At 41.5% G+C, this 23,967-nt stretch overlaps 1 protein-coding gene across 5 annotated transcripts in view; it reads right to left on the bottom strand.

Annotated features, from left to right (window-relative positions):
• Positions 1–23,967, bottom strand: part of LOC122557922 (von Willebrand factor C and EGF domain-containing protein-like) — a 326,824-nt gene that overhangs the window by 190,615 nt on the left and 112,242 nt on the right. For all 5 annotated transcript variants that reach the window (XM_043706141.1, XM_043706142.1, XM_043706143.1 and 2 more), the window contains exon 5: positions 8,378–8,497. In XM_043706141.1, coding sequence (XP_043562076.1) covers positions 8,378–8,497 — 120 coding nt within the window. The remainder of the gene's footprint in view (positions 1–8,377; positions 8,498–23,967) is intronic.

The following is a 23,967-nucleotide window of genomic DNA, read 5'->3' as shown; positions in this document are numbered from 1 at the left end:
TTCTCCTAACACAAGACGAGGGGGCTGATCAATTGGCAAGCAGGATCTATGAACTGCCAATCTTAGCTAAACTGATAAACCTCAGACTGGGCAGGCAGAGTTTAATTGTTAGGGGGTTTTGCCATGAAGGACACATAAGGAATTGGTCATCTCCATAACCCCATGTGCAAAGCTCACACACACTCTTTTTGCTGATACAAAGAGCTGTGAGGTGAATATATGTGGTTTCTAGAATGCACAAAGGAAACACAGTATCATGGTAAATTGATTTCTGGTCTAATTGTTAGCATAGATAACATTCAACCACAGAATTAACACAACCAGTGTAATTCTAGGCACAGTCTGGATTATTTACAAGATGTTGTCCAATAGCAGAATCACCTCTGGTGCTGGACACTATATTCTGAGATTTGTATCGGGCAAGTTCAGCAGTATGCTGCCCACTACTGACAATCAAGAGACCGATAGCTTGATATTGTTCACCTGTCCTTGGGTTGTACAGCTGATGTGCCTGGCAGCACAACACCAATGAAATGGCAATTTTTACCCATGAATCATTTGTGGGTAAAATCCAGACTGTACCAAGAATTATGCTCCAGATAAATTGAAGATAATTTGGGCTTGCAGTGCATTTCATTTGTGGGCATGAGAAACAACATTCAGTCACACACAGATCACTGCTCTGTTTAAGCAAAATATATTGCACTATTGCCATAGAAAAAGCATTTTGGGGAACACCAATCTCTGTTGTATTCTCCATGACAATGCTCTAACCAGACTGCCAGCCTAGTATGAAGTTATTCAGCTAGCTACAGTTGAAAATGACCAGATCCTGCTGATAGGTCTTGTGGCGCAGGAATAGTCTCCTTACTTCTGGGTCAAATGGTCCAGTTTCAAGTCCCACCTCAGATGTGATGGCCTCAGAGGTGTGACGTAACACGTCCATAAATGTTCGCTTTGAAATGCTGCCTTATCTCTGTGCCAACTATAGTTCAATCAATCAGCATCCTCTTCATTTGTCATGTAAAGTGGTGTTCCCTTTTACAAGTTTGGTTTCTTGCATCTTAATCCTGATAGGTACAAGACAAAAAGCTTTGATTTATCAATACCCTGTTAAAAAAAATGGCTGATATCGTAAATGTATTTGATTATATCTTTTCATTATTCAATCATGGGATGAGGGTGTCATTGGCTGGGCCAGCATTTATTGATAATCTGTAATTGCCCAGAGACAGTTGAGAGTCAATGACATTTCTGTGGGTCTGAAGTCACATGTAGGCCAGACCAGGTAAGGATGGCAGTTTTCTTCCACAAAGGGCATCAATGAACCTGCACTTTCAACATCTACCGTGGTGAGATTTGAATCCAGGTCTCCAGAACGTTACTTGGGTCTCTGGATTAACATTCCAGTACAGGACGGGCACGGTGGTTCAGTGGTTAGCACTGCTGCCTCACAGCACCAGGGACCTGGATTCGATTCCACCCTCGCGCGATGTCTGTGTTGAGTTTGCACATTCTCCCCATGTCTGCACGGGTTTCTACTGAGTGCTCCAGTTTCCTCCCACAGTCCAAAGATGTGCAAGTGGATTGGCCATGGAAATGCAGGGTTAAGGGATAAGATGGGCCGGTTTGGGATGCTCTTTGGAGGGCCTATGTGGACTCAATGTAGGATGAATACCAGCCAACGCCTCCCCAAATGTTTCCCATTCTAGACTGCACCAAGTTGCCTTGGTTTGCAATAGTGAGGACATCATTCAGGAAATTGACAGTGAAGACTAATCATCGGTGTCTAAATCTTCAGGAATGTAGGGAGTTTCAAACATTGAGGGCAAATCAAACCGGCTATGTTGCCACATCTATGAAATCTGAGCACAAGGCTCAATGAGATTCCATTTCATTCTCTGCGGCAGAATAAGAGGTACAGATAGGAGAGTTAATTTTAAAGATTCAGGTGTAAATTTAAGAAATACCAAGTAGGGCCGAATGTTCAGGCACTATTTATAGATCATTAGGATGTAAAGTAATATCTCCCTATTTGAAATACCAAATATTGGCTCCTGCTGTGATACGTTAACCTGATGAGTTTATCTTGGTTCATGTGACTGATTGTCATGTTCAACACATAAAGATAAATCATTCAAAACATGATATATCAAAGAGCATTGCATGTCCTGTTTATTGCAATGTTTCCTTTCAGCGTGCAGAACCCCAGAATAGAAACATGGCTCATTGTTGAATGTTTAAATTGGATATGATCAAATGTTTGAGTGGAGGGATGTGTTTGTTGGGTTGGGGGGGGGACAATACAAAAATTTTTCAGATATTATTTGCCTGCTGAAGATTCTACTTATGATATCCATTACAATCATGCTGAGTACATTGAATATTTTCTGTATATATGCATGCTGGAACATTGTATATCATCAGCCCTCACAGCTACATCTTCTTTATCGCCTGTCAGAGAAATATAACTAGTTGAAGGTGAAAGATGACACTTATTATGACATAGGTATTTTGAGATTCTCTAGCAACATGGCATGGTGAGGTTCAGAGAAGGATAGCTCAGCATTTTACTTCCAATTTCTTACAACACAACATTCCTCTCTCAGTATTGCTTGTACAGAATCAAAGTGAATGACTGCAACTAATTGTGTGAAGAAGATATTAATGTATCACATTTATAACACTGAACAATTTGCCACAGTTTGTTACAGATAGAACTTTGCTGTGAGACCAGACCTATTGTGTTCTGGGAGAAAATTTCAGTAACGACCTTTTCAATGGGATGTGACGGACATTTTATGAATTATGCATGAAACAGATTTCAATATATTTTACTTCATGTGTGCAAAATTAGTGTATACCTGAATCCCAGAAAACTCCATTGCAAAATTACATGTGGTTTACGCATTAAGACATTGTTTTCTTCTTACAAATTCATTAAAATGCATTTGGATAAATTGCAAAATCCAATTTAAGTGTAGTGAAAGGTATACTTACAGTACAAATTTTGCATTGTCTGTTATTGCTGCAGGTTCCCTGGGGAGCCTTGCTTGGCAGGAAACCAAATCGGAAATCTGTGCTTGTGTTGAAATTTATTTTCTAAGCCTTTTTAAATTTTTGGTCCATAACTCAAATGCACCATAACTCTGGTGATCTCCATTATCAGTTTACACTGTCCAACAGGAATGTGAGGTTTGGAAATCACCCCGTTTCTATCTTTGTTAACTGCTTTTTACTATAAACTGAACTTTCCAGTGCAAAGTAATATTGAGTTTGTGTTGCTACATGGAATTTGTCAATGCTCTTCTCTACTTTCGGACAACTTTCGAGTTGTGCTTCAATTATTTGTGCACATAGTTTTAATTGGATTTTAAACTGATAAGCATTGGAAGTGGCATCATTAGCTTTAGTTCAGGTTCATTGCGAATTAGGTAGTATGAGTTTTGGGTTGTGCACCAACAAGGGAATCTATATTTCATTTGAAGCATAACACACCGATTTAGAGTGACAAAAAGAAGGGTGAATGTATGGATTAGTGACTCCCATGAGAAATGATTCTCCAGAATCTTAAATTATTGACACCATCTTGTATTGTGAGCTATACCATGCTCCCTTACTGAGTTAAGTTGCTTCCTCAATGTTAATTTATCAGTGCAGAATTCACTCTAAGGTACAAATAGTGTCCATTATTCATTTGACTCAACTTTGCCCAATTAAGTTTCATGAGGTTTTGAAAGGCAAGTTGCTGTATGTATGAAATGGAAATGACATGGTCCCCTCTACCTGGAGTCCAGGTAAATGTGACAAACATCTGTATTCCCCCTCAATCAGGGTCTGAGGCATTGTCAATGACTGACAGTGAATACTGGTCCACGACAGGCAAATGCACGTATAGAACTGGTTTATATATTTGCTGTTCCTTTCAATAAAGATGGTAAAAATTAAAAGTTGTTTTTCACCAAATTTGTTTTCCATGAATGATGCATTTTTCTATTACCATCTCATTTTTCCTTTGGTCTGGAATCCATTAATCAATTTTGAAGTACATGCCAGTGTTGAAAGTTTAATTTCAGTTTTATAATTGACTTCAAGTGCGAATGTTGTTGCATGCCTAATGGTTGTAGAATATGTTTATTTTTACTAGGAACGGGCATGGTGGGTGGAGCGGACTGGTGTCGAAACGCTGTGATGAAATATTACACAAGCTTTCCTTGTGTTGAGTGAGTGGTGGTGCATTTGGCATGCATTGGATTGGTCTCAGATTATTTTTCATGCAAGCGTCATAAACCGTCAAACAAATGATTTAATAAATTTCACATTTAATAAAGTGGTGTGGATTCTGTTCATTTCCTGTTAAATTCATATTAATAATTGCTTCTGTTTGCGCACTGCTTCAAAAGTGATGATATCACCTTTTCAGAAAATCAGTATTATTTATTTAATACGAACTTCAATCCACTTCAGAATAATAGATGACATTTGGGCTAATTTAATGTAATGCAAAATATCATCGGCAGCCAATTTTAATTATTTATGACCTTAAGTTAGGAAACGCTTTTCCTATGATATCATCTGGGGAAACCTAAAAACTGACAACAAAATACCAAATGCAGTGGTTCAAAAAAATACCTTCACCTTTACAAAAATATCAGTTGGCCTTGCCAGCAGTACCCATATCTCTACAGCGACTTATTAAAAAAAGGCCTGCCTTTAAATTTAGGGGTTGAATTTTGTCCCTGGGCTTCACAGTCCCGCTGTCAAGATCAAATATGGGTCAGAAGATGATGCTATATTGGGAGCAGTCACCCTGCTGTAATTTTCCCTGCATTAGACAACTAAAGGACAGAGGGCAAGCTCACCATCCGATTAAAAATGGTGGACACGTTTTCAAAGCTGGAAAGCCAATAGAAGGTGCCACAGAAAACGTAGCAGGCTGCCTTTGCAAGTAGGTGATGGAGGGAGGGTGCTCCTCAAGATGGAGGCACACTGTCACCAATTTTTTTTTTTAACTTGGACCTTTTCTTTCAAAAGAAATGGCCACTCCAAATGGTCACCATTTGGGAGGGTTTTTTTTCTAATAGTAACCTGTAGCTGTAGTTAGATGAGATCTACACACTTGAGAGTGACGAACAGCAGATTTTATTAAAGCAAACTACGTACAGAAGATAGTAAGGGTGGTCATCTCACAGATGCATGTGATTTAGATTTAAGAGTAAAGATACAATTCTCTTTACTCCACAGGTTCTGAATTCTTGCTCTATTCTGCTCGTGTTTTCGATTCTCCATGTTTATATTGTTAATGAGTGTGAGATCATTAGCAGCAACTGAAAAATCACACAATTATGTCTGAAAATGACAACATGATTTCTCCAGTGACAGGTATACCCGAGTATCAAGATCCATAAATATCAGTAGTGCAGCCTAAGGGTTGTTTACGCTTCTCAGTCATAACACTTTGAGCAAATGTGCATAAAGTTATTGGAGGTGTTAGGACATGTTATACAACAAAAAAAGCTGTGATTGTGCTATCAGGGGAGAGATAGTGCAGCTAAGGAGAAGTCTTATTGAGGGAAGGATTGAGCAGAGGGTACAATATTATGGTAATTGGCAGAAGGAATGATGAGAGTTTGCGATGTGGAATGTGTTGTCTGACTGAGTGGTGGAGGTTGGTTCAATTAAGACACTCAAAACTCAATTAGATTGTTACCTCATATAGAAGGACAATGGAGAGAAGGCAAAGGTGTAGCATTTGATGAATTGCTCTTATGGAGATCCTGCAGAAATACAATGGGCTGAACTGCCTTCAACTGTGTTGTACCAATTCTGTGTGTCTGGGGTTGAGAGGGTGTATACTTTGACTTTCCACATTGTTCTGCGGGGGATTTAAGTGCCTGAATCCTTATATTTCCACAGCAATACTGCAGCCAAGGTCGGAGCCATGCAAATTTAAATGTGCTCAAGTGACAAGGCCTGTTTTATGTACAAAGGAAAAGGCATACCTGAATCTTTCGATAGAGGTGCTTGTCATACATTTAATATAAATCTTCAGTGAAACTCAAACCCAAACCCTGACTTGAGCTAAAATGATGTTCCCTGGACTCCCTCAGCAGCAGTTAAAATCCAGAACCACAGTTACATTAATATACCTGCTTCACACATGAAAGTTGAAACCCTTTTACAATGTGATGCAATATATTTCCATTCATTTTGACACCACATCTGTTTTCGCAGGGTCACATAAACTAACAACTCAAGTCAGGGTTGAGAGGTTGGATGCTGCAGAACACCAGGAGCAGTGGGGAACGCCATTAAAGCTCTTGCACATTTCACTACTGTTCTTCACAGCATCCCACAACTGCACAAGTTGCATCAGTTTAAAGGGAAAGCAAATTCAGTATTACCATTTTCCTATGTGCTATAAAGAAGATAAGTGTCTCTGAACTCCCCTTGTTTATTGTACTTTATGCTTTAGATGCAATCAGACTTCAGAAGCAGTGCACGTTTACTGCCAAGTGACGTTATTCGCCTGGAAGTTCAATTGTGCTGTATCTCCTTACAGGCACAGAAACAGCATTCTGGGTGAAATACGGCAGGCATTAATGCGGACATGGTAGTAAATAGCAAATTTCAAAAGGGCCTATAGTTTTACACAAAGGCTTTCATAAATCCCACTTCACCACTCAAATAATTACTGCAAGGGGCAAATGATCAGGCAAGCGTTCCCACTGCTCCACCAGTGTGAGTCACCACTGCCCTCGACTAAACATCCACAGACAACATGGGAGAAAGGGAGGACTGCAGACGCTGGAGATCAAAGTTGAAAGTGTGGTGCTGGAAAAGCACAGCTGGTCAGGCACCAGACGAAGAGCAGGAGAATCAACGTTTCAAGGTTTCTTGCTGAAGAGCTTATGCTCGAAAGGTTGATTCCCCTGCTTCTTGAATGCTGCCTGACCGGCTGTGCTTTTCCACCGCCACACTCTTCGATCCACAGAGAACAAGTCAGCTCAGCTCATGTCATTCACTGCTCCATTTAGCTGAGCGAATTTTGATTTCACCTTGGGTCCATCTTCATACATGTAAATGTGAAAGTAGTAACAGTCAAGGCAGCTATACTTATACTCACACTGCATCATCGCCTAACATACAGGCCACACTTGATATATCCTGCCCATTTATACATCTACACATAATTACGCGGCATGATTAAAGAAAGATGAATTATTCCGTAAAATACATCTGTGCGGCCAGTGCGAGTATAAATGCATACTTCTCAGGGAGTACACCCTATACTTTCTAGCAGTGCATGTGGGCTGTGATTCAGTGCTCACAAATACTGATGCCACAGGGCCCTCAAAACCAAGCACTATTTGGTTCCAGTGCTAGCATCTGAGCATGCTCCGATAATGTGAAGAATGATATGAACGCAACGTCAGTCTGATTTGACACACTTCTTTCAAACTTGCCCTGTATGTGCCCACTGAATGACTGCACTAGTTACACAGAACCAATCATATACTTGACCTGCACAAGCAGCTCCCCATTCGCTTCATATAAAGGGTAGAGGAATCCATTTAAGGGGTGAGGTCACAGAGATGTACAGCACGGAAACAGACCCTTTGGTCCCAATCGTCCACACCGACCAGATATCCTAACCCAATCTAGTCCCACCTGTCAGCATCTGGCCCATATCCTTCCAAACCCTTCCTATTCATATACCCATCCAAATGGTGGTCCTTTTGACTTTCTTCAGTTATTGCACTATTGATGTGTTCTCTGGAGTTAGAGATGTTGGTGGATGGGGTTGTGTATCAGTCTTTGGTGGCATTTGCTGCAGTGTCTCTCAGCAAAATGACCAGCGAAAGGAGTAGAGGCTGCAGAGAGGGGAAGCGAGGAAGCTTCTCTCAAGAAAGCCCTACCCACAGGGATTCAGAAAAAAAAAATCATTTCTCAAACCTCCAGGAGAGACAGCAGCAATGCCCAAACTGTGTAAGGTTCAGTAAGTGGTCAGAGAACTGTGCCATCTCCTTCACCTTGAATGTGACTTGGCACTCGTACCAACGTGAGGATGGTGTCACCAGTGGCTTAAAAATCATAGGGACATGAATTCTGTGTACCTGAATCTTTACAGGCAGAAAAAAGCAAGAAATTCATCATCTCCTACTGAGCCCCGCGGGGGTAACAGAGGCCCTACATACCAACATAGGAGAATACGCCATCACCTCTCTAAAGAGGGACACCAACTCAGCAAAGCCCAGGGATTGAACCTTTGATATTTCTAGGCGGATACTCACTGGATCAACATCAGAGCTAACAAGCCCTTAAAGGCTTGGCTACTATTGCTAATTCCCAAAGTTGATAAGCATCGGTCTCTTACCAAAGCAAGTCTTCCCATCCTTCCCCAGAGAGTAACCACCATAGCAGCTGCAAACAGGCATCCCTCCAATCAGAGCACAGCTTTGGTCACAGTGCATGTTCAGGCACGACGGGGGGTTTCCTGCAAAACAATGAAAATGTAAGCCAACGCAGGTCAGTGTGTCCGAAAGTACACAGCAGCAAGCAAAGGAAGACCAAGAGAAAGATACAAGGGTTCAGCAAATGGCAGAGAAGTATGGACTGAGTGGTTGCTCTCAGAAACAAACAATGAAAGTGAAGACAAGCAAAGAACAGGAGAATCAGACAGGGCAGAACATAAAGCCACAGCAGGCCCCTCTTTCATGCTTTTAAATTGCCCAATTACAATATACAAGAAATAAACCACACAGCATTAAGTATCATTTATATGGAATCCACTACAAACAAACCCTGTTCAACTGAAAGATTAACAAATCTGTGGGAGAAAATCTATTCAGCTTGGGAAACAATATTAAAGTCAATAAACCAATGTCTTCTAGTAGAGGAGTTGAACTGAGGAAAGGCCAAAGCCGCTGGTTTCCAAATTGCTTCCTCTATGGAGCCAGAGAGAATACGGAATACGGTGCTCGGTTAATGTTGAAACCACTGCTTCGCCCAACTTACATCAACAATACACAGATTCAACTGTTATTGTAGTGGTAGAGACAGCTCAGAGCTTGCCATGAGTTAGACAGAATAACCTTGACTATCCTCAGACCCAATATGTATGTTTGAAGGTTCAAGCACCGCTAGCAGTGGCTGTTAACCCCGCTCAGTAACTAGGATCAGCACAGCCACCAGTGACAGTGTAGCTTTTCAGAATTCCTTTTCGACTTACCAAACAATAACAGCCAGGATTATAGATTTATCATTTCTGGGGAAGCATCCACCTCTTTATCATCTCAAAGCTATTTTCACACCTTTCCAGGTTTAACAAAGCAAAGTACCTCCAGGAACTTCTGTCTCCTTTTCTGCTTAGCAGAAAAAGAAACTTGTCTCTACTTGAGAATGTGTTGCATCTACTCTCCACAAGCATTCGGAATTCCTCTTTCTGCCTACTTCTGCAATTTTCTCTTATTTACACCTTATTTGCATTCACCTCCAACTCCTCTGCTTATAGCTCTCCTTTGACTGTAGCTCTATGGGTCTACTAGTTACATGGTTTCTGGTATTAACATTCTCCCTCCTGGAACTGCTTCCAAACTAGATTTGCCTGTTTACATGAATTAGTATTTTTGATCATATGAGAAAATTATATAAATCTTGATAAAAATGCTTAACAGCACCTTTCAAATATTCTGAAGAACAACTGCAAATTCCCTCATTTATTGATGGAATTTCAAATTTTGCTTATAGTACGATTTCAGGGTCAAAGGTACAAATTTTTAAAACTCCCAGAGGCATTTCACATGGGTATTACAGAACAAAAATGTGACACTGAGTGACACCAAGAGCCAAAGATTCTAGGAACCATCATAAAGGAGGAATATGAAGTAAGAGAGTAGTAGTGATTCAGTGAAAGGTTTCTCAAGGTCTGTCCTTAGTCAAACAAAGGCACAGCCATCAGTGGTGGACTGATTAAAAGTGAGGATGTTTAATAGCCTGAAATTAGCAATGAGCAAGTCTCCAGAAAGTCTGAGGACTTCAAAAGATCAGAAGAGATGTGCGGGCAAGGAGGTACGAGAGAGGCTTGAACATGGAGAGACCTGAAACAAGGACGAGAACTTTAAAATCAATTTCTTCTTTGAGCCCAGGGCCATTGGATGAAAAATGATCTGGTGCAGGTTGGGACATGAGCAGCAGAATTTGATGTGACCTCAAGTTTATAAGAGTGTTAAATGTGGGAGGTGACCAGGGGTGTACAGATTCCAAATAGATATGTCTGGAGGTAACAAAGTCATGGTTGTGGGTTTCAGCAGATGAAGAATTGAGGCAGGGTTAGAGTGACAGCATGGAGGCGAAGCTCAGAATGATGTGGCTAGGTGCTTGAAAACTCAATTCGGAGCCTAATATATCAGTAAAGTTGCAAGTAGTCCATTCCGTTCCAGCAGACATCATTCAGTCTAGTCACTGAGAGAGGAATGTCAGCAGATTAAGGAGATTATTGAGTTGTAGGGTGTTAAGTACACACAGAAGCCCAATTAACCAAACATTTCAAACAACAGTGAAACCATTTGGGGGAAGAGCTTACACCTGTCCCAGAGTACAGCCTTGAGACTCCCTGAAACAGCACTACCAGATGTCAAGCCAGTCATTCACGAGTAAGGGAGATGAAAAACTGCAAGAACATAAACAGTTTATTTAATGCGAACATGCTATTTGGTCCAAAAAACACATGTTGCCGATTGTCACCAGCCCCAGTGAACTATCTGCATTCTTTCCAAAATCTTCTCTCATTCCAATCATTCTCATTCTTCAAATCCATTTATATCCTCGGTCTCAGTGGACATCTTATTTCATCATTTGATCGTGAGCTGAACGTGTTGTTCTGCTCAACATCCCCTTCTATTCTTAACTTCTTCATCCGTGATTTTGGAATAATTCACCATATACCATTCCCTTCCACAGAAGCTGCGTAACCTCATTAAGACTTTCCATCCCTCCCTCTGCTAAATTTACCATTGTTCACTGCAGCTAAGTGAGATGCTACATTCTGGCAGATTAATCCACTGAAACCCATAGATCCCATTTATGAACTACACCCTCTCAGTGACACAATCCCTCAATCAGTAGGCAATGGATTCTTTGCAGAGGGTGGTGCTTGCATGGAATGAGCTGCCAGAGGAAGTGGTGGAGGCTGGTACAATTACAACATTTAAAAGGCATCTGGATGGGTACATGAATAGGAAGGGTTTTGAGGGATATGGGCCAAGTGCTGGCAACTGAAACTAGATCAGTTTAGGATATCTGGTCAGCATGGATGGAATGGTCTGTTTCTGTGCTGTACAACTCTATAAATTTAAATGTATAAATTTAGAAATAGTTTTCTGGTGACAAAGGGAATTAAATGCTTTGGGGTTGGTGTGTAAAAATGAAGTTGAGGGAGAAGATTAGCCCTGATCTTAGTGAATGGAGCAGCAAGCACATAGGCCCAAATGACTCCAGCTCCTGTTTCTCATGTTCTCATGCAAATGTCTTCAGAGCACTGGCTGCAGACCCAAAACAGAAGAGTGTTCTGCCCTCATATAACAGCGCCTCCTTATGGTCAGGATTGGATTGTCTCTTTCTGCGATCAGATAACCTATCTGAGGGAATGGAAACTCTTGCCCCCACTCCAGGATGATGAATCGGATGTTTCTGGTGCTCCTGACCTCTCGTACTAGGCCAATGTCTGTGCACGGAATTTGTCAAGGGCATAAAGCATGTGCAAGAGAATTACAACTCCTGTGTGGAAAACCCGACTTCCAGGATTTTCAACTAATGCTGCTTTTCTAACTAGAAAGTGTAAGAACAGAAAAACATAAGATATAAGCCTGAACTACCACCCAGTAAAATCATGGCTGATCTGATCTTGGCCTGAACGCTTTCTTCCCTCAGGGAATTTCCTCTTGACTCCACTGCACTTCAAAAGATCTGTCTAGCTCAGCACTGAATACATTAAATAACTCGCCATCAACAGCTCTCTTGGGAGACTACTCTGGAGATTCACAAAGTTAAAATACACACAACACCAGGTTATAGTTCAACAGGTTTATTTGGAAGGATTAGCTTTTGGAGCACTACTCCTTCCCTAATGAAGGAGCGGCGCTCCGAAAGCTAGTGCTTCCAAATAAACCTGTTGGACTATAACCTGGTGTTGTGTGATTTTTAAGTTTGTACATCCCAGTCCAATACTGGCATCTCCAAAGCTGGAGATTCACGATTTCTTAGGAAAATGAAGAGGCATTTCTTCTGTAAGTGGGAACTACGTACCCACAAACCCCAGCTCTTGCAGAATTCTAGATTCCCTCAACAAGGATAACATTCTCTCAGGAGTTACTTCACCACGCATTTGCAAGCACAGGTTCCAATTCCAACAAGAGAAAATCCGATCATCTCTCTTTAACATTCAATGACATTACCGTCACTGAAGCCCCCCAAAATCAAGTTCCAGGCAGCTACCACTGAAGAGACTCAACAACATTCAGGACAAAATAGTCCCCTAGTGCAGCACTCAACCATTGGTGTACAGTGGCAGCAAGGTTTAAGAAAAAGTAAGATCCATTTAGAAAGAAAGCGTCGATGAAAAAATGCCATTCATGGCTAACCAAGAAGTTTAAGAATTGTATCAAATTGAAATAAATGTTGTGAAGATAGCAGAAAGGAAAGGAAATCTGCCACCCTTACCTGGTCTGGTCTCATGTGACTCCAGACCCACAGCACCAAGATTGATGTTTAACTGGTCTTTGGGCTATTAGAGGTAGAGAATAAATGCTGACATAGGCACATCCATTGAACAAAAACAAAATTATGCCTGCCTTTGTCATGTCCAGCCTACATTCCCTGTATTGCACTGACACTGAAATACATGTATCACTGTGCAAGCATGATGCTGAGGTAGACAACATCAAACCTATCATGTGGGATGACGAATCTCCCATTAGGATCATTTCTCATGGCATACCACACGCGTTCGTGAACAGGAGTAAGGCTATCAGTTTGGTCCTGAAATGTACCCATTCTCTCTCAGTTTAGGTAAAATATTCCCCCCAAATGTTTGACCAAAGGTGTAGCTGGCTTTTTCATGCTATACTAAGCAGCAATATGAGTCTATCACACAAATGAATAATGTGATATATGCCTTTTAGTGCTTCTGTGATGCCAGATATTTAGGTTGTATGTCTCATAGACCCGGGGATTCCCTTAGTACATAAACAGTATTACCCTTCTGCTGTTCACAATAATCAAGGTTCTGTCCTTACCCAACTGAATCTCTCTTGCAAGCTCACAACACTGTCCGACATAATTCCATGATTGGACATATTTGCTAAATAGCCCTTGGTGGATCAAGAATGATGCTGACCAACAATTCAGGCTGGTCAGCTGGGCTCCCAGTGTGGTGCACTTGCATGAACTGGAAGCTACACATATTAATAGCAGGGTCCTGTTCTTTGCTGACAGAAAAAAAAATATTGTATACACACTGGCCTGTTTTGATACAGCAGAATAGATGGGAGTCATTTTCTGGTTCATTTTCATGGACCTGGTTTAAAATTTAAACAGATCTTCAACTGATGTATTCTTCATAGAAATGCCTCGACCAAGCAAAGTCCACTTACCAACCTATCAGCATTCTCCTCTCATACAGTTGTAATCTTCGTAATTTCAAGATTAAAAAATCCTTGGCACAATATGTATTTTTTCAGTATTATCTCACTATTTCTTGATTTACACTCTGATCTACAGTGTAATTGCTGTTAGGGAACACATCCCATCAGAGACTTGTATCCCTTGGTAGTACTCATTGTCTCTGAAACAATTACACGCTTTGATCTTCTGAGCCCTGACCATTTCTCACTATTATGCTGATCTCATCCTTTATCAACAGAACAATCCCACTGCATTTTCTCTTATACCTATCCTTTAGAAATGTCAATCATCCCATAAACTTAACCATTCAACTTGCAACCATGTCTCAGTTAAGGCTATCATATTAGATCCATTGATTTCTACTCATGCCATCAATTCTCTCCAACATGAGATAATCCAACCACCAGCCCTCTATCATTGAATCCACCACTAATGACATTCTGGCAGGCACAATTGACTAGACCCTGAACTGGACTAAGTATATAAATACTCTGGCTGAAAGAGTAGGTCAGAGATTGGGAATTCTGCAGTGAGTAACTCACCTCATCATTCTTCAAATTTGCCTACCATTTACAAAGCAGAAGTTAGGAGCTTGTTGGAAATCTCAACATTTGTTAGAATGAGTATCGCTATAAAGTCAAGAAGCTCAACACCATCCAAGCAGTGTGCTCAACTGGTACCCCCATCTAATATCTTCAACCTTCACTCCCTCCACCATCAATTCATAGTTGCACTGCATTTACAAGATGGGCAATAAATACTGGACAAGCCAGCAACACCAACAGTGAATGAATGAGAAAATTCATCCATCTCTGACCTGTCTTTCAGACGCTAAGATGAATTATTCAGTTTGATTGCCTAAAGAAATATTCAGAACACAGATCTGTTCGGGATTTCTACTCACTGGGAGCTACATTCACAAGGATTTAGAAGGATGACTGAGATGTATAAAACTCTAACAAGATTAGACGCAGGGAGCACATTTCCCCTGGTTGTCAGTTTAGAACTGGGGTTACAGCCTCAGGATACAGGGTTGATCATAAAGGACTGAGATGAGGAAACATCTGTTCACTGGAAGGGTAGTGTGTCTATGGAATGCTTTACCACAGAAGGCAGTGGAGGCCAAGTCACTGAATATATTCAAGACATCAAAAGTTATCAGAAAAGAAAGGAGGAATACTGCATTGAGATAGCGGATCAGCCATAATTATTTTGAGTGGAGGAGCAGGTTCAAAAGGCTGAAAGGCCTATTCCTGCTCCTCGCTTCTACCTTTCCATAAATATCGTAAATCAAGAGGTAATTCATAGAATCTGAGAATCCCTACAGTGTGAAAGCAGGACATTCAGCCCATCAAGTTCACAGCAATGCATCCCACTCAGACCCACCTCCCTACCCTATCCCTGTAATCCTGCATTTCCCATGACTAATCCACATAGCCTGCATATTCCTGGACACTATGGGCAATTTAGCTTGGCCAATCCACACAGCCTGCACATCTTAGGGCTGTGGGTGGAAACCGGAGTACCCAGAGGGAATCCTCGCAAGCACGGGGAGAATGTGCAAACTCCACATTCTCAGACATTAGTTCACGGGCGGAACTGAACCTGGGTCCCTGGCACTGCGAGACAGCAGTGCTAACCTCTGCATCACCATGCTGCCCCAAAAGGTGGGAATGTTTATGCCCAATGCCCTAACATTAGACATCTGGGTGCCAATACGGTGGAACTTTCAGGTCCTCATGCTGACATAAGCAGTTTTGTTACACAGTCTTAAATCAGGGGATCAGGAGGTGGTGAGTTACCTTTCCTTTTGGAACAATCACATTTAACCAATCAGTGATGATATTGCGAGTAATTATGAAATATCTGCCTGTAATGAGATGCTGACTTAGAAATGAAAAGTGATGGGTTTTACATTTGATCTTGCCCATGGATAAAAAAAACAGGCAACTATCAAGTCAACTTGCAGGTATGGATGCAGGTTGACAGACAGTGTGATGGCCAAACAGCATCTCAATATTCACTGCACTGTTGAAGAATAGCTGATATTTGTGAGGTTGTTCAACGTTTCCTGGGCCTCCTCCATCACCAAACCCTAACTACCCAATGGCTGAAGGAAGAATGCCTCATTTCCGCTTTGGGACTCTGCAACCACACGGGCTCAATGTGGATTTCACCAGTTTCCTCATTTCCCATACCCCAACATTATCCCAGTCTCAAATCTCCAACTTGGCACCGCAGTCTTGACCTGTCCATCATCTTTCTCACCTACCCGCTTCACCCTCTTCTCCTACCTATCTCCTTCTCCCCCACCTTCATCCAACTACTGCATTCTTAGCTACCTTCCCCCAGCCCTACCTCTGTCCCATTTATCTCTCAGCAACCCCCCAACCCACAAGTCTCATTCCCGATGAAGGGCTTCGATTTTCCTTCTCCTCGGATGGTGCCTGACCTGCTGTGCTTTTCCAGCACCATATTCTCAACTCTGATATCCAGCATCCGCAGAGATCACTTCCTCCTAGTTTCCAGCAATGAGGCCATTTCCCACCAAGAGATGGTATCAGCGGGACGGGGGAAAGAACATGACAAATGCTTTTAAAAGGAATATGGAGCTAAATTCAAAGACCATATTCAACAGCTGAACCTGAGCCTACACGCAAAATTATACCTGCACAGACACAGCATGGCTGAGAATGATGTGGCCTTTGGGGCAACAGCAGTCACAAGAATCAGAAGAATCACAAAGAAGGCAATTTTCTGGTCCAGGACAAATAGTCAGTCATCCCAAGAGGCTGTTTGTATGCACTGAGCCATTCCAATCAAGTTCACAGAATTGAGACTGACTAAGAAAGGTGCAGTACTCTCGTGAAAATTTACCAATTCCCTTTCAAAAGAGGGAAATCACTTGTGCTGGAGAAAAAATAGATTTCTGCTTTGCTAATTTGTTTTTCTCTCCTGGTAGCTCAGATGGGTGTTGACAATTCTCTCATCCTTTCCGACCTGTCACTGGGAGCTGAGGGAGTGGGAACTCTGACTACAAAGGTAAGGTTGTCATAATGGAAATCAATGTCAGGATAGAAATGGACTCAGCCTAGAGATGTTGCCTAGAGACAAGCAACTCAGTGACCAGGATCATGGCTGGATGCTAATCCCAAAGGAACCATAAAGCAGAGAAGGACAGAACTGTCAGGGAGGAGAGGAAAGGGCGGGGTGAAGGGGAAGAAAGTAAAATCCTTAGGCATATGAATATTTTTATAACTTGACAGAAATGACCTAAAAATAATGGGCCAGCTGGTAACATGGTAAACTCACATATAGGTGTGTCAGTTGACTTGGACCAGATCAAACCCCTTCAAAATATATTAAGATAACTTAGACCCTAACTTTTTCTTATTTTAAAGGCAAGTGCCAGGTCATAGAGTCCTACAAACCCTTAGGCACAAACTGGTCCATGCCAACCAAAATGTCTATCCATGCTAACCCCATTTCCCTGCACTTGGCCCATATCCTTCTAAAGCTTTCCTATCCATGTATTTGTCCAAATGCCTTTTAAATGTTGTTAATGTACCCACCCCAACCACTTCCGCTAGCAGCTCAATCCATATGCATACCACGCTCTTTGTAAAAATGCTGCCCCTCAGGTTCCCTTTTGTTCTTTCCCCTCTAACCTTAAACTGATGCCTTCTCATCTTTGATTCTGCAACTCCAGGAAAAAGACTAAGCGCATTCACCCTATCCATGCCTCTCATGATCTTATACACTTCTATAAAGATCTCCTCTCAATGTCCTACGCTCTAAAGAAAAAAATCCTAGCTTGTCTAACCTCTCCCTATAACACAACCAGTGAGTCCTGGCAACATCAGGTGTTGCATTCTGGATGCAATTTGATTGGCCAAACTACCAGTCTTGAAGGAAAACTGATTTACTCACACACTATAATTAAAATACAACAAAAGAAAGAAAAAATTAGAATAACCTAACTCTATTGGAAACTTAACAGAATATAGGAAGGGTTTGGAGGGATATGGGCCGGCTGCTGGCAGGTGGGACTAGATTGGGTTGGGATATCTGGTCGGCATGGACTGGTTGGACCGAAGGGTCTGTTTCCATGCTGTACATCTCTATGACTCTATAACTCTAATAATAGATTATCTAACTACTAAACAGTAACTATTTCAATATAGCAACATCGCATAACCACATCCTAGGCAAAGACAAATTCAGTAAAATAGTTTGCCTCACACGCAATTCTCCAGTCCAAGAGGAAAAATATCAAGAGAAAAGTCAGAGAGAGAATAGCACGGAGAGATGTACTACAGCTTCCAAATCAAGCTTAAGACCCCAACAACTGCTGCTGAAAACCTAAACTTAACACTCCTTGCTCTGGGAAGCTTGACACCATCCATTCAGGCTGCTTCTATTTTTAATTTCTATTTTTCACAGGTTATTTACTCTATTGAATCTAATAGACAACTCAGCACTACTGTCTTAAAACCTCTCTTCAAAAAAGTAAAATCAGGACAAAATACATTTCTTAAAGCCACAGTATTGTCATCCAGTAGTATCATAATAAATAGAGGGCTGAAGGTGTTGTATCTGAATGCCCATAGTATATGAAATAAGGTAAATGAGCTTGTGGCGTAGATTGAAATTGGCAGGTATGATGTGATGGGCATCATGGCTGCAAGGGGATCAGAATTGGAAGCTAAATATCCAAAGATATGCATCCTATTGAAAAGACAGGCAAGTGGGCAGAGGGGGTCAGTTTGCGTTATTAATACAAAATCAAATTGACAGCAATAAATTATGTGTCAGATGATGTAGAATCTGTGTGGGTAGAGTTGAGGAACTGCAAAGACTAAAAAATAACTGTAATAAGAGTTATGTACAGGTCTCTAAATATTAGTCAGGATGTGGGGCACAAGATACACCTGGAGATAGAAAAGACATTTAAGAAAGGCAAGGTTACAATGATCATGGGGTGTGGGGGGGGAGCGGTGTCAATATGCGGCTGGACTGAGAAAATCAGGTTGGTAGTGAATCATATGAAAGGGAATTTGTGGAATGTCTATGATATGGCTTTTTGGAGCAGCTTGTGGTGGACCCCACTAGGGAACAGGCAATTTTGGATGTGCAATGAGGCAGACTCGAAAAGGGAGCTTAAGATGAAAGAACTCTTTGGAGACAGTGACCATAATGTGATAGAACTTAGTTTGCAATTTGAGAGGGAGAAGGTGAAATCAGGTGTAACGGCATTACATTTGAATAGAGACAACTCCAGAGACATGAGGAAAGAGCCAACCAGAATTGTCTGGGAGAGGAGTGTGGAGGGACAGGTGGTTTGTGGAGGTGGGGAGGCTGCGGAAGGATTTAGACAGGTTAGGAGAGTGGGCAAAGAAGTGGCACATGGAATACAACAAGGGTAAGTGTGAGCTTATGTACTTTGGTAAGAAGAATAGAGGCATAGACCATTTTCTAAATGGGGAGAAAATTCAGAAATCTGAAGTGCAAAGGGACTTGGGAGTCCTCGTCCAGCAATCTCTCAAGGAAAAGATGTATGTTGCGTTGGTAGTTAGGCAGCCAAATGCAATGATGGCATTTATTTTGAGAGGACTTGAATATTAAAGCAGGGATACACTTCTGAGGCTTTATAAAACTCTGGTCAGATCACATTTGGAGTACTGTGAGCAATTTTGAGCCCCATACATCAGGAAGGATGTACTGGCCCTGCAGCAGGTCCAGAGGAGGTGCACAAGAATGATCCCAGGAATGAAAGGTTTTACTTATGAGGAACTTTTGAGAACTCTGGATCTATACTTGATGGAATTTAGAAGGATGAGGGGAGAACTAATTGAAACTTACAGACTACTGAATGGCCTGGACAGAGTAGATGTTGGGAAAAGCAGGAGAGATTAGGACCCGAGGGCACAGCCTTAGAATAAAGTGAAGATGTTTTAGAATGGAGATAAGGAGATACTTCTTCAGCCAGAGAGTGGTGGATTTATGAAATCCATTACCACCAACAGCTGTGGAGTCCAGGTCAGTGAGTATACCTAAGACTGAGATAGATAGGTTCTTGATTGTCAAGGGGACCAAGGGTTATGTGGAAAAATCAGGCGAATGAGGTTGAGAAACTTATCAGCCATGATTGAATGGCAGAGCAGACTCAATGGACCGAATGGCCTAATTTCAGCTCCTAAGTCTTATAACGATGTTTCAGGTCTAGCAATCCAGAGGCCTGGACAAATGATCTGAAGATGTGTTCAAATCCCACCATGGTAGCTGGGTAGAACAAAGAAATTTACAGCACAGGAACAGGCCCCTCAGCCCTCCAAGCCTGCGCTGATGCAGATCTTCTATTAAATTCAATTAAATACATCTGCAATTCGAAGCCAATTTCACTAATAAGGCCTATGAAATACCAGATTGACATAAAAATCCATTTGTGTCATGGTCAGATTGGCCTACATGAAATTGAAAACGCACAGCACTGTGGTTTCCTCTCGATTACCATCTGAAATGGCTGAGCAAGCAACTTAGTTGTGTTAAAGAAGGTGAATCAACAGCCCCCAGTCAAAGGGAATTAAAGAGACAATACATGCTGGTTTTCTCAATGATGGTCACATCCAGTGAATGAAGCTAAAACATCCTAGCCACTGGAATAGCTGGACACTCACTCTCAGCTTCTGAACCTGCAAGGGGATTAGGGAGTGCACACAGAACCACCAACAGAGAAATCAAGACAGCAAGTAAAGCAGCAGAGAACAATGATGGGCACACAGACAACTAATAGATCTGCATAGAACTCTGGAGAGCTAATGGGCAGCTGGTGAAACAACAGGGAACTGGGGAAACCAAAATTCAACAACTGAACTACCAAAGATGGAGAGTTAGTCAGCAGGTAGCATCTCAATGCCGGGTGCACCAATAGTCAGTATTAGGCCTGTATTAAATATAGTTAATCTGTATATACTCATGGATCACACATGGAGTGCGGCAAACAGAAAATCACATATTGATAGCAAATGGCAATATGATACTGGTAGCTCCAAACAGATATCACAGTTTGCAACAGTGCTGGAGAAGCAAATTCAAGGTTGAAGCGATAATGTTGAGCTCAAAGGTCAGACTAAAAATGTACATCGAGAAGTTTCAAAACTTCTCTTGTAAACTAGAATTTCTTTTTGGCTTGGAAATGGTGTACATTGAAACATACTAAAGGGGCAGATGCCTTTGAAAGGAGGATTCAGAGTTGGATGGCAAGGCCCTTACATCACAGATCATATTCCTTGTTTCAGTCCAATGTACACTGTGCCGCTCTGCATGCAGCATTCCTGCAGCAGACTGTCAGTGTTACCACAGCAGAGAGCTGTCTCAAGCACACGGAAAGAACTGGAATGCAGCTGCGTTGAGCGGCAGGCAACCGCAATACAGAGGCCAAAACTAACTTCATATTGGAGCTGGAATTTCTCATTTGAATCAAATCTATTTTTAGCCATTGTTCATTGAAAAACAGGTGCCTGTTTGGCACGTCTTATTTCACTCTGAGTCCACTTCTATTAATCTATTTCTTTCCAATTTACTGATGATTGCCCTGAGATGACAAGCTTTTCAGGCACAGCCTGAGGGAAAGAGCACCATTCATATGGGATGAATTTTACCATCAATGCCCATATCATTCATCAAATTTCATACTAAATGGTTCTCTTTAGGACACAGAGCATTGTTAGCATCCCTCTTAAAGACTGCCTCATCAGCAGGTCACTCTTACAGCTCCTTTCTTGAATTCTCATTGGGACCCCTTTAGAAAAGGGTGCTCCTTTTAAGCAAAGAAGCCTATATATCCTAGCCTTTGAGTCATCAAGTCATACAGTATGGAAGCAGACTATTCAGTCCAACCAATTCGTGCTAACTATATTCCCACACTAAACTAATTCCACCAGCCTGCCCTTGGCCCATATCCCTCTAAGCATTTCTTATTCATGTACTTATCTAAATGTCTTTTAAACATTGTAACTGGATCCATATCTCTCACCTCCTCTGAATACTTATTCCACACACATACCACTCTCTGTAAAAAGAAAATTGCCCTTCATATCCTTAAAATCTTTCTCCTCTCAGCTTAAAAAATGCCCCTAAGTCCCGAAATTCCCCATCCTAGAGAAAAGGCATCTGCCATTCAGCTTATTTATGCTCCCCATGATTTTATAACCCTCATCACGTTCACCCCTACCTCCTACACTTCAGTGAAAATAGCCCCAGCCTTTCCTTATAACTCAAACCCACTATTCTTGGCAACATCCCGGTAATTTTTTTCTGAAACTTCTCCGCTACATAATAACCTTACTATAACAGGGAGACCAGAACTGCACACAGTACTCCAGCAGAGGTGATGATGTATAAATTATAAAGCAGTCCTTTTGCTTATGAGCCATCACCAAACAATCTAAACCAATTGATTCACTCATGTGCGTATGGTAACATAATGGTTATCTTATTAGAATTTAGAGGTCTGGACTAAGGATCCAGAGTCAACAAGCCCACTTTGTGCAAGCGGATGACAATAGACAATAGACAATAGGTGCAGGAGTAGGCCATTCTGCCCTTCGAGCCTGCACCACCATTCAATATGATCATGGCTGATCATCCTTAATCAGTATCCTGTTCCTGCCTTATCTCCACAACCCTTGATTCCACTATCCTTGAGAGCTCTATCCAACTCTTTCTTAAATGAATCCAGAGACTGGGCCACCACTGCCCTCTGGGGCAGAGCATTCCAAACAGCCATCACTCTCTGGGTGAAGAAGTTTCTCCTCATCTCTGTCCTAAATGGTCTACCCCGTATTTTTAAACTGTGTCCTCTGGTTCGGGACTCACCCATCAGCGGAAACATGTTTCCTGCCTCCAGAGTGTCCATGGGTTTTGCAGGGGTTAAAATCTTGCCTAATTCTGAGTCCAAATCCCACTGGAGAATTTAAATTCAATTAACTAAATAAGCATGGGATACAAAGTCAGTTTAATTCATGACAATTAGAAAACTAACACATCATTGCAAAGGCCTATCACTAATATCCATTAAGGAAGGATCTCTGACCATTCTTACCTAGTCTGGCGTACAAGTGGACTCCATAACCAGAGCAATGTGAAAGCCATTCATTTCTGATCAAGGCAGCGGTTCACCACCACCATCTCAGAGACAGCTAGGAACAGGCAATAATAAAGGTTGGCCTTGCCAATGACACTCACATCACATAAATGAATAAGTCAAAGCAGCACTTCTAAACCAGAGCTTCCACTCATACACCAACATTCAAACAATCTACTCATTCATTCAATAAACCAGTTGTTCATAGATGGACACTAAACTCACCCATTCTAACATATACCAATGCTAAGGCAGATTGTACGTATATAGGGGACATTAAACCAGCTTGTTCATTCCTACACTGGACATTTATCTTTTAAGCACAGTGATTGGTAATAGGACTTTTGCTGTCTAGTTGATGACCAAAATTACTGAGCAAACAAACTATATGGTTCAAAAGCAGATGGCTGGTTACTGTCGGAACACAATCTAATGTAGTTGAAAAATGTGGTGCTGGAAAAACACAGCAGGCCAGGCAGCATCCGAGGAGCAGGAGAATCGACGTTTTTGGTATAAGCCCTTCTTCAGGACTGGTGCTTTTCCAGCACCACTAATCTAGACTCTGGTCAGGCTAAAGGGTCTGTTTATGTGCTGTATGACTCTATAATACTGTTTATCAACAGGCCTGCTATTCTTCCACAGGTAAAATAGTGTCAGCACATTCAGCCTTCTAAATTTGGCAAACTGTGAAGGTGAAATGCCTTCAGGAGAAAGAAGACAGAAGAGGTAGGAGGCAAGGAGGGTGCAAGTTAAATAAAAATGATGTTTGAAATCTGAGCACATCACTATTTAAAATCGGATTTTTTAAAAACTATTTCCTCTATTAAAAATGTATTTATTTACCAGTACACGATCCATCACCAGGTATGATCCTTTCAGTTATATCCTGCTATTTATCCCTCACATAGAAGATATTTTTATGTCTGTAATAACATGATGGTTAAATGTGTCCTTGGTGTGATTTGATCCTTATAGAAACAGCAGGTCCGTTGAGATGACCTCAGTGAGGAAGCAGTAAACGAAAAAGGCTACAATGTCCACAGCTAGGAAAGGACAACAATCTGCTCAGGTACCAGATCATTTTCCACGGCACATTTTGGAAAGTATAATTAAGAATGCAGACAAGACAAGGTAATTAT

This window comes from Chiloscyllium plagiosum, chromosome 16 (genome assembly GCF_004010195.1).
Source record: "Chiloscyllium plagiosum isolate BGI_BamShark_2017 chromosome 16, ASM401019v2, whole genome shotgun sequence".
NCBI classification, from domain to species: Eukaryota; Metazoa; Chordata; class Chondrichthyes; order Orectolobiformes; family Hemiscylliidae; genus Chiloscyllium; species Chiloscyllium plagiosum.
The sequence above is the reverse complement of the archived record's forward strand: the minus strand, read 5'-3'. Positions and strand labels throughout refer to the sequence as shown.